Source organism: Nerophis lumbriciformis, linkage group LG09, assembly GCF_033978685.3.
Source record: "Nerophis lumbriciformis linkage group LG09, RoL_Nlum_v2.1, whole genome shotgun sequence".
Classification (NCBI taxonomy): domain Eukaryota; kingdom Metazoa; phylum Chordata; class Actinopteri; order Syngnathiformes; family Syngnathidae; genus Nerophis; species Nerophis lumbriciformis.
The window spans coordinates 50,292,514-50,305,220 of NC_084556.2; the positions used below are offsets into that span (position 1 = coordinate 50,292,514).

Consider the following 12,707-nt stretch of genomic DNA (forward strand, 5'->3'; position numbering starts at 1 on the left):
GCATTCAGACAGGTTAAAATGTTGCTAAAACCATCACTTTTCTATCAGTCACAGTGACTTTTCAAAACAAAAATATTACTGCAAAAATCATATGGGTTGATTGACATGTTTATTCTGTAAGCTAACTTCAATAGTTTGAAATTATTTTGACAGTTAATGCCAGTTATCCTGTCAACCTTTCACAAGACTTCAATTTGTTAATTGAAAGTATAAACACTTTTTACAGTAAACAAATGGTAAAACAGTACTAAACAATTCCATTGGTGTCATTATTAACTTTCTGTCCAAGCTTGTATAATCTACTGCCTTGTTCAATTGTAAAAAATATTCTGTGCCTAAAATTCACATTTCTATCACAATTATCATACTGTAAACATGGTAAGCTAACTTCATTAAAATTAATAGTCCTGTCAATAGCATGGAATTACAATTCAAATGTAGTTTTTTTGTAAGCCTTTCAAAAGAATTCAAAATATGAAAAATTAATTGAAGCCATCAGACACTTGAAAAGTGGCACATCACATCTCTAATGTAATCATTTGAACTTTTCAACAGAAATAGCACTGCAAAAATATTAAGGACATACTTCTGTATTTTGGTAGTTATGCTGTCAACATTTAACAAGATTTCTTCAACTTGGCCTTGAAAGCATAAATAGTATAAACACTTTTAACAGTATAACAGTACTAAACAATTCCAATAGATAACATTGGTGTCATTACCTTTTTTGTGGCTAAAATCCGAAAAACGTTGAAAGTTTTCCACTTGTATCGCTAGCAACGGCATTAGACTTGTGTTTTTTTTTTTTTGTCCCAACGTGGTCTTTTACATCGCTAATTCCTCCGTGTCCGATCGAAAAATCTTGTCTGCACAAGGTGCAATTCGCGTAGTTTTCACCCTTTTTGGAACGGATAATTATTCCCGGATAGGCTTTTGAATATTCTTCACGGAATGACTGCAGTTTTCTTTTCGGTTTAAGACTCGTATGCGATTTTTCTCCGGCTGATTCCATGATCGTTCCCTCGTTTGGAAACAATGGCAACTGGTGCATCGTGCTTGGCAGCGGTGCTATAAATAGCCTCGCGCATTTAAAAAATTATTATTTTTTTAATTAATGAAAAACCGTATTTTTTTATCACTACAACCGTAACCCGGAATAGGTTGATGAAAACCGTACTAATTACGGGAAAACCGGAGTAGTTGGCAGGTATGCATTTAACAAGGCTCCACCCCCCACAATGTGAAGGACTACACTTCATCAGGTACAGCATTACAAAGTGACCAGATAATAAAGTAAAATGATTTGTTTATTCTCTGTCCTGCTTTTAATGAGACAGCTTGAGACCTCGTTAGCGAGCCAACGCATCAATAATTCCAGCGACAGCTAATTACGTATTCGCTAGCTCATCAGTCGGGAAGCACCCCGACATTTTTCTGCTTCTTAAAAGCTGACAATGACGTCCAAAACAATCCGTAGACAAAAGTCACTATTTAATTCTTGGACAAACCTCTTCAGTCTTCACTCGGTTGCTGTGGCGACCCGCGGGACTCGTGACATTTGTTCAGTGACTAAGCGCCCTCGTCGTCGCTTCCTGCCAGGCTGCTGTCGGTGGAGTCCACTTCCTCTTCTTTGCCGGGCTGCTGTGAGGCCGCCTGTGCTGGCGTTTCCGCTTCCTGCGGGGGCTCCTTGCTGCTGGACGCCGCGCTGGCGACCTCTGCTGGCCGCTCCGCGCCCGCCTCCCGACCCTCCAGGAAAGACGACCAGCCCTTCAGCCGCTCCTCGCGCTCGCGGTTCGTCTCCTCCACCTGGCAACGCGCGTGAAAAAGTGTCGGGACGTCACCACGGCGACCGTCCTCATTACAGCAACACACACCTGATAGTCCGTGGTTCCGTCCCAAGCCTCCGCCGTCAGTTGGCGGCCGCCAAACCAGCGTCCGTTGAAGGACTGGATGCAGGCGTCCGCCGGCTCCTGGTCCTTGAACGCCACCGAGGCCACGCCGTCGGGGTGTCTCTGCCGCACAAACACGCACACAAACGTAGCGGTGACGTCCAATCAGAGGAGAGCAGCCCGGCGTCGCCGTGGACCACTCACATCGAAGAGGATGACCTTCTTGACCTCGCCGAACTTTTCACATTCCGACCGTAGATCGTCACGGTACTCGTTCAGAACCAGCGGATCTTCCTGCATGGGTCACACACACACAGTACTGAACCAGTGTGTGTGTGTGTGTTTAATTTGAGTGTGTGTGTGCGCACCTCAAAGTCACTAGGGTGAAACATGTTCCTAATGATGACCACCTTCTCATGTCTCTTTCTGGCGTCTCCTTGCTTCTCAGGTCTCCAGTCCAACTGTCTGTACACACACACACACACACACACACACACACACGCACGTCAGGTACCCAATATTGATTGGCCATTTTTAGGGCCCGCATGGCCCATTGCATAAGGACTCCCAAAGGGAGTCCTTATGCAATGGGACATAAGGACCTATTGAATTTGTAAGGTTTTATTAGGGCCCGCAATGGCCCTTTGCAAAAGGACTCCCACAGGGAGTCCTTATGCAATGGGACATAAGGACCTATTGTATTTGTAAGGTTTTATTAGGGCCCGCCATGGCCCATTGCAAAAGGACTCCCACAGGGAGTCCTTATGCAATGGGACATAAGGACCTATTGTTATTCGTCCGTTTTATTATTCTTTATTATTATTATTCTTCCGCCGCCTCTTTGAACACTAATTTGACCCACTCAACATGCTTCAAAACTCACCATATTTGACACACTCATTAGGACCTGCGAAAATTGTCTTTTGATAAAAAAACCAAACCCCAAAAATCAAACCTGCGCTCTAGCGCCCCCTAGGAAAAAAAAAAAACAGGCTGCCTGTAACTCCCACTAGGAAGGTCGGAGAGACATGAAACAAAAACCTCTATGTAGGTCTGACTTAGACCTAGTTCTCATAATTGTATGTCTTCGGGCTAAAATCACCAGGAAGTTGGCAATTCCCCCTTCAAGACAAAAAAGTACTAAAAACAGTCACTTTTGCCTCTTTGAGCTGTAATTTGACCCCCTTAACATGCTTCAAAACTCACCGAACTGAACACACACATCAGGACTGGCAACAATTGTGATCTAATAAAAAAACCTAACCCCAAATCTCAAAATCGTGCTCTAGCGCAATTTTTTAATGAAACGCACAAAAAACTGCTCCTCGGATGAAAAAACTGCCAATCTGCCTGTAACTCTCCCTGGGAAGGTCGGAGAGACATGAAACAAAAACCTCTATGTAGGTCTCACTTAGACCTACATTTCATAAATTGACAACCCCCAGCAAAAATCAACAGGAAGTTTGCAATTTCCCCTGCAAAACACATTTTTTTTTATAAACCGGTCACTTCTCTTCAAACATTATCTCCTCTGAGCGCGTTTGTCGTTTCAGCTTCAAACTAACACAGGAGAGAGATTGAACCCTTCCAAATAAAAGTTATCGAAATAATTTTTCTAACTGCTCCGGTTTTGATTTTATGAGCCTTCAAAGAACCGCTGCGCTGATGCTGCTGCGCTGATGCTGCTGCGCTGCTGTTTTCTCAAGATGGCTGCTTAAAAGCAGGAAGCACCAGCGTGCCCACACAATGCAGACAAGGTAGGTACACTAGACAAAAGTATTGGGACAATTCGGACTAAAAGTAGACAAAAGCATTGGGACACTTATGACTACCACTGGACAAAAGTATTGGGACACTTACTACTACCACTGAACCAAAGCATTGGGCAACTGGACAAAAGTATTGGGACACGTACACTGGACAAAAGTATTGGGACACTTGGGACACAAACTTGCCAAAAGTATTGGGACACTTAGGACTAGCACCTGCCAAATACGTGGGCCCGACCAACGCTGCTTGCAGCTTTAATTTTCCTTGTTATTAGTAGTCAAGGAGCAGATATTTGGAGGGCGATATTCATTTGCAGTAAAAAGGTATTTAAACATGAATACTATATGTCAGTAGACATCTGGACATGGCTTTAAGTCAGGCCCAGGCAATTATTTTGACTCCGGGGGCCAAATTTAGAGAAAGAAATATGTCTGGGGGCCAGTATATCTATCTATCTATCTATCTATGTATGTATACATACATACATACATACATACATATATATATATATACATACATACATACATACATACATACATACATACATACATACATACATACATACATACATACATACATACATACATACATACATACATACATACATATATATATATATATATATATACACACACACTAGAGAAGTCCGATAATATCGGACTGCCGATATTATCGGCCGATAAATGCTTTAAAATGTAATATCGGAAATTATCGGTATCAAAAAGTTTTAAGTTTTAAAACGCCGCTGTACGGAGTGATACACGGACGTAGGGAGAAGTACAGAGCGCCAATAAACCTTAAAGGCACTGCCTTTGCATGCTGGCTCAGTCACATAATATCTACGGCTTTTCACACACACAAGTGAATGCATACATACTTGGTCAACAGCCATACAGGTCACACGGAGGGTGGCCGTATAAACAACTTTAACACTGTTACAAATATGCGCCACACTGTGAACCCACACCAAACAAGAATGACAAACACATTTCGGGAGAACATCCGCACCGTAACACAACATAAACACAACAGAACAAATACCCAGAACCTATTGCAGCACTTACTCTTTCGGGACGCTAGCCCCTACCGACTCAACTGACACTGATTTGATGCCCTAGTACAGGGGTCACCAACCTTTTTGAAACCAAAAACTACTTCTTGGGTACTGATTAATGCGAAGGGCTACCAGTTTGATACACACTTAAATAAATAAATACATTGTCATTTGTAAGTTACACATAAGTGTGATTTAAACAAGAATAGCTAAATAAATAAATTTATATATATATAAAAAAAATGGGTATTTCTGGCTGTCATTCCGTCGTACATTTTTTTTTCCTTTTACGGAAGGTTTTTTGTAGAGAATAAATGATGAAAAAAAAACACTTAATTGAACGGTTTAAAAGAGGAGAAAACACGAAAAAAATAAAAAATAAAATTTTGAAACATAGTTTATCTTCAATTTCGACTCTTTAAAATTCAAAATTCAACCGACAAAAAGAAGAGAAAAACTAGCTTTTTGAAAAAATAAAAAAAATAATTTATGGAACATCATTAGTAATTTGACCTGATTAAGATACATTTTAGAATTTTGATGACATGTTTTAAATTGGTTAAAATCCAATCTGCACTTTGTTAGAATATATAACAAATTGGACCAAGCTATATTTCTAACAAAGACAAATCAGTATTTCTTCTAGATTTTCCAGAACAAAAATGTTAAAATAAATTCAAAATACTTTGAAATAAGATTTAAATTTGATTCTACAGATTTTCTAGATTTGCCAGAATAATTTTTTTGAATTTTAATCAAAGAAATATTTCACAAATATTCTTCGTCGAAAAAACAGAAGCTAAAATATTTATTATTCTTTACAATAAAAAATTTTAAATATTACTTGAACATTAAATAAATGTATTTATTTACTTGAACATTGATTTAAATTGTCAGGAAAGAAGAGGAAGACATTTAAAAGGTAAAAAGGTATATTTGTTTAAAAATCCTAAAATCATTTTTAAGGTTGTTTTTTTTCTCTAAAATTGTATTTCTAAAAGTAATAAGAAGCAAAGTAAAAAATAAATGAATTTATTTAAACAAGTGAAGACCCATCCATCCATCCATTTTCTACCGCTTATTCCAAGTGAAGACCAAGTCTTTAAAATATTTTCTTGGATTTTCAAATTCTATTTGAGTTTTGTCTCTTTTAGAATTAAAAATGTCGAGCAAAGCGAGACCAGCTTGCCAGTAAATAAATAAAATTTAAAAAATAAAGGCAGCTCACTGGTAAGTGCTGCTATTTGAGCTATTTTTAGAACAGATAAGCGGGCAACTCATCTGGTGCTTACGGGCGACCTGGTGCCCGCGGGCACCGCGTTGGTGACCCCTGCCCTAGTATATACAATAATATAAACCAAGTCATTGTATTTCATTTAGGATTATTTCATATCTTCATTTAAATAAAAAATATACTTTTATCTTTTTTAGATACAGTCAATAAATAATGTGAACATGTATCATAACATGGAAATCTAAGAGAACGTGTTGTGGATGATTGTGGACTGGGAATTTTTTTTATTTTATTTTTTTACACATTTTTCTTAAAAAAAAAAAAAAAAAAAAGTTTTTCCGACGTATTACATTTCAGACGATTTCTCTTCTTAGTTATTATTTCTCCGGCTGTAGAAAAGACACACTCACAGGGCACAGAGGAGGTGTCAGTGCGACACAGTTGGCGTATCGGTCACGTGACCAAAACAGCTCATGATCGGTCACGTGACTTTCTAAAAGCGGTACGCGCACCGACACAGGGTTTTGCTCTATGAGCTCGACGCATGCGCCGATGCATCGGTGTTGCCGGACCCATCACTAATGTACGCTGTGAAAATCTGCTGTACAGTGTGTGTGCTTGGGTCCTATTTTTAGGAACACCAAAACAAAACCTCACAATAATGTCTGATTGAAAGCTAAAAACCTTATGACAGACCGCCTTAAAATACGGAATGGAATTTTTTTTTTTTTTTACTAAATGAGACATCCAGAATGTACATGAAAATAAAGAATGTGGGATTCACAATATTAACTATGAACGATAAAACACTGAATATTGACAACATATGAACGTCACACACCCTCTCGATCGATATTTTACAATGAAGCGAAACACAACAAAAATGCAACCAACACAGTGAAATATGCACGCGAAGGGTAAAAAAAACCCCACCTACAATCTGATATATCTGATATATCAGTAAGCTTTAGAACTTTGTTGTAAAAATCTCTTTCTGCGTCTGTCCCTGACACCCTCATTTTAGGCTGGCTGCTGTGGACACACTCTGTGGAAACACTCCCCACCCACACTGCTTGGTGCCTCATCTGAGCTGCTGTGACTTAGATTACCATAGTACCGTATTTTCCGCACTTATAGCCGCACCTAAAAACCACAAATTTACTCAAAAGCTGACAGTGCGGCTTATAACCCGGTGCGCTTTATATATGGATTAATATTAAGATTCATTTTCATAAAGTTTCGGTCTCGCAACTACGGTAAACAGCCGCCATCTTTTTTCCCCGTAGAAGAGGAAGTGCTTCTTCTTCTACGCAAGCAACCGCCAAGGTAAGCACCCGCCCCCATAGAACAGGAAGCGCTTCTTCTTCTACTGTAAGCAACCACCCGCCCCGGTAGAAGAAGAAGAAGCGCGCGGATATTACGTTTCATTTCCTTTGTGTGTTTACATCTGTAAAGACCACAAAATGGCTCCTACTAAGCGACAGGTTTCCGGTTCATGAAAAGACGCAATCTCTCCATCCGCACACGGACTACTATTTCACAGCAACTGCCTAAAGACTTTCAAGAAAAGCTGGCTACTTTCCGTGCATATTGTAAAAACAAGATAGCTGAAAAAAAGATCCGGCCAGAGAACATTATCAACATGGACGAGGTTCCACTGACTTTTGATATTCCTGTGAACCGCACTGTGGATACAACGGGAGCACGTACGGTGAATATTCGCACCACAGGGAATGAGAAGTCATCCTTCACTGTGGTTCTAGCTTGCCATGCTAATGGCCAGAAACTTCCACCCATGGTGATATTCAAAAGGAAGACCTTGCCAAAAGAGACCTTTCCAGCCGGCGTCATCATAAAAGCTAACTCGAAGGGATGGATGGATGAAGAAAAGATGAGCGAGTGGTTAAGGTAAGTTTACGCGAAGAGGCCGGGTGGCTTTTTTCACGCAGCTCCGTCCATGTTGATATACGACTCCATGCGCGCCCACATCACGCTGGTTTTTAATATATTATTAAAGTTTGACTGACCTATATGACTGTTTTTTTGACATTCCTTTAGCGCAGTTAGATGCGGCTTATAACACGGGCCGGCTTATAGGTGGACAAAGTTTTGAAATATGCCGTTCATTGAAGGCGCGGCTTATAACCCAGGGCGCCTTATGGTGCGGAAAATACGGTAACTAATTATATGACCATAGTAACTAGTATATCATGCAAAAGCACAGATTCCAGCCATTGAAATACTTTGTATAGTTCAAGACTTCCGTTCATTAGAAAACATCACTGCACATCATAATGGCAGCTACAGTTTCCATCTTAAAGATCTAAAAAAATTATTTGGGAATGTCCGGCGGGCCAGATTGAAAACCTCAACGGGCCTTAATTTGCCCATACCTGTTATACACTAACACTACTGCCATCTAGTGTCTCAAATATGCAACTACCTTCAAATCTACTTTATTTACTCTATTTCCTGGCGACCAGACACCCTCTCCACTGATAAATAGCACTGTTGGTAATTTGGAAATTGTTTGTATTTATTGGCAAGCTTAAATAAGTCTGAAAAAGTATAAATAATTATCAATATCGATCAAAATAAAAAACGTACACATCGTAATATAGTTGTCAGCCATATCACCCAGCCCTATATAACAATAGTCTTCTATTTGTCAAGATATTTACACAAAGTTTGGATTTTTGGCAGGGATATATTTTCTGTCATCTTCATGTCCATCCACCTCTGTCGCTTGTTATTTGTTTGAATCACGCAACATGAAAGTCGTGGCGCTCCTTTAATGAGCCCACGCTCCGAGTGATGCAGACGGAGGCTCGTCGTGCGACGCCACGGGAGAAGGACCAAAACTGGATTTCCAGACCAAAAAAATTGAAGTTTTAACAGGTAAACATAAGAGACCGGTGTTCTGAAAAGTACTTATTTTAAAGTAATTACTCACAGCACACTTCTCCCCTTCGCAATAATAGCGCAAAAATGTTGGTCAAAATTGTCCAAAGATGACCAATAAATGTGGAGATTTTTGCATTTAACTAACAAATGTTTTAATACATTTTATTTTACACAAAAAGCACACTATGTTGGTAAAACAAGTGTAAAAGGTAAAAAGCTGAATTAAAAACGTCATTTTATAGTTTTTTATATTGCCGTTATTTAAATGTATTGTTATTACTATTATTATTATTTTACTTGGCGTTTGTTACTTATTTATATCCAGGTTTTTTTAAACTATATTTAAAGTGGAGTTTTGGTGGTATAATAAATACTCATGTTTTCATATTGAAGAATAATCTTGTAATTACCGTAATCGCGATTACAATAATAATGTGATATTTGTTGCCATAATCATCCAGCCTTACCCTGCAACTATATATATATATATATATATATATATATATATATATATATATATATATACACACACACACACACATACATATTTATATATACACACATACATATATATATACATACATATATATACATACACATACATACACACACATGTATACATACATATATACACATACTGTACATGTGTACATACATTTATATATATATATATATATATATATATATATAAAATGTGTATGTATATATATATATATATATATATATATATATATATATATATATATATATATATATATATATACATACACATATATATATATATGTGTGTATACATACACATTTTATATATATATATATATACACACATATATATATGTATATACATACACATTTTATATATATATATATATATATAATATACACACATATATACATACATACACACACATTTTTTATATATATATACACACACACACGTATACATACATATATACACATACATGTGTACATACATTTATATATATATATATATATACACACACATATACATACATACACATTTTTTATATATATATATATATATATACACACACACACACATGTATACATACATATATACACACATACATTTATATATATACAAACACATTTGATATATATATATATATATACACATATATACATACATACATACACATTTTATATATATATATATATATATATACACACACACACACACACACACACACACACACATGTATACATACATATATACACATACATGTGTACATACATTTATATAAAATATATATGTATATATACATACTTACATATATATAAAGTGTATGTATATATACATATATATATATATATATATAAATAAATGTATGTACACATGTGTGTGTATATATATATATATATATATATACATACATATACATACATACACATTTTATATATATATATATATATATATATATATATATATATATATATATATACACATACATATATACAACTATACATATATAGACACACACATTTATATACATATATAAATATATATATACATTCATATACGCACACACACAAAGTATACATGCAGTCTCACAAACAAACAAACAAACACCCAGCGTACTTTTGCTGCTGCTGCATCTTCTTTCGATACTCTTTGTTCTTCTTCTTCTTCTTGCTGGCGTCGTATTGTCCTTTCAGCTCGAAGCGCGCCGCTTCCACGTGGAGCCTGTAACCTCTGACCTCCGAGTCGTCGATCAGACGCACGGCCAACTCCACAGACTCCCTCTGAAACCACACACACTTCACGTTAGTCGCCCTCTATGCATGTATGTGAAATATGTACTATTAAAACATGTACTCTCCAAAAAAAGAAAGTACACTAGTATTATGTAGTATTTAAATGAAGGATGTGCCGATCAGAGTGCTATGCTTCTGGTTCCCATCGTCAGTATGTGAGATGGGCCGATACCAATATCGATCATGTGTATGAACGGTAAAGTTTTCTATTATTTCTCGTGTTTAACAATATTACACCACTTCCTTGTTCTCTTGTATCACATAAAATTGTTTGAGCAAAGTACATAGTACACAATAACTAAAACTACTATCTACAGTACTACTCTTTCAAATATTTTGCCCTCAAAGTCCTTCCGTGTCCAGGGAGTTATTCCCTGAGTCTGTACACATTTAATAAAATTAACAAAAACATGATTGAGAAAATACAAAAATCTATATAATCACTCTTGTATCGATCATATGATACTACTTCTGCTATCGACACCACCAATTTATGGATGGATCCAACCTCCTCTGACGTGTCGCGTACTGACCGTGACAATGCTGACACAGCAACGGTTGTTGTTATATTATCCTCTGCATAACTTTTATTAATGTACTTCTTCATTTCCTGTAACGTGCTTCCATCTACACTTCTTCAACTTTGCTCAGCACTCATTATTTATGTTGTTTTCATGCCAGCTTAGCATTATTATTGTTTTCATGCCAGCTTAGCTAATAGCATGCCTGCATCTAGTGTGTAAGATGTTTAGTCTCATCCTCCAGTGATAACGTTACTTGGTAAGAGTATAAATACATGAGTATTGTGCAGTAAATAACATGTACAACTATTTTACAAGAAATAATGTGAGTACATGAGTATTATGTAGTATTTAAACATGTACAGGTGCTCTACAAGAAATAATGTGAGTACATGAGTAATATGTAGTATTTAAACAAGTACTTTCTACAATATATAATGTAAGTACACGAGTATTATGTAGTATTTAAACATGTACATTCAACAAGAATTATTATTAAGAGTATTATGTAGTATTTAAACATGTACATTCAACAAGAAAGAATGTGAGTACATATGTACAGGTTTTCCACAATAAATAATGTAAGTACATGGGTATTATGTAGTATTTAAACATGTACTTTCTAAAAGAAAGACTAAGAGTTCATGAGTTTTATGTAGTATTTAAACATGTACAGTTGTTCCACAATAAATGATGTAAGTAAATGAGTATTATGTAGTAATTAAACATGTACTTTCTAAAAGAAAGACTATGAGTACATGAGTATTATGTAGTATTTAAACATGTACAGGTGCTCTACAATAAACAATGTAAGTACATGAGTATTATGTAGTACCGTATTTAAACATGTACAGGTGCTCTACAATAAACAATGTAAGTACATGAGTATTATGTAGTATTTAAACATGTACTTTCTATAATAAAGAATATGAGTTCATGAGTTTTATGTAGTATTTAAACATGTACAGGATTCTACAGGAAAGACTGAGTACATGAGTATTATGTAGTATTCAAACATGTACAGGTATTGTACAATAACTAGTGTAAATACCTTAGTATTATGTAGTATTTAAACAAGTACATTCTACAAGAAAGAATGTGAGTACATGAGTAATATGTAGTATTAAAACATGTACAGGTATTGTACAAGAATGTGAGTACATGAGTATTATGTAGTATTTAAACATGTACAGGAGTTCTTCAAGAAATAATGTGAGTACATGGGTATTATGTAGTATTAAAACATGTACAGGTGTTCTATAAGAAAGAATGTGAGTACATGAGTATTATGTAGTATTTAAACATGTACAGGTGTTCTACAAGAAAGAATGTGAGTACATGAGTATTATGTAGTATTTAAACATGCACAGGAGTTCTACTAGAAAGAATGTGAGTACGTGAGTATTATGTAGTATTTAAACATGTACAGGTGTTCTATAAGAAAGAATGTGAGTACATGAGTATTATGTAGTATTTAAACATGTACAGGTGTTCTACAAGAAAGAATGTGAGTACATGAGTATTATGTAGTATTTAAACATGCACAGGAGTTCTACTAG

At 36.2% G+C, this 12,707-nt stretch overlaps 1 protein-coding gene across 1 annotated transcript in view; it reads right to left on the reverse strand.

Moving 5' to 3' along the window:
- Positions 1 to 1,289: 1,289 nt before the first annotated feature.
- htatsf1 (HIV-1 Tat specific factor 1) overlaps positions 1,290 to 12,707 on the reverse strand; it is a 33,926-nt gene continuing 22,508 nt past the window's right edge. Inside the window, exons 6-10 of the mRNA XM_061962951.2 lie at positions 10,452 to 10,615; positions 2,258 to 2,354; positions 2,094 to 2,183; positions 1,875 to 2,012; positions 1,290 to 1,806 (exon numbers count right to left, since the gene is read on the reverse strand). Coding sequence (XP_061818935.1) covers positions 1,570 to 1,806; positions 1,875 to 2,012; positions 2,094 to 2,183; positions 2,258 to 2,354; positions 10,452 to 10,615 — 726 coding nt within the window. The 3' untranslated portion in view covers positions 1,290 to 1,569. The remainder of the gene's footprint in view (positions 1,807 to 1,874; positions 2,013 to 2,093; positions 2,184 to 2,257; positions 2,355 to 10,451; positions 10,616 to 12,707) is intronic.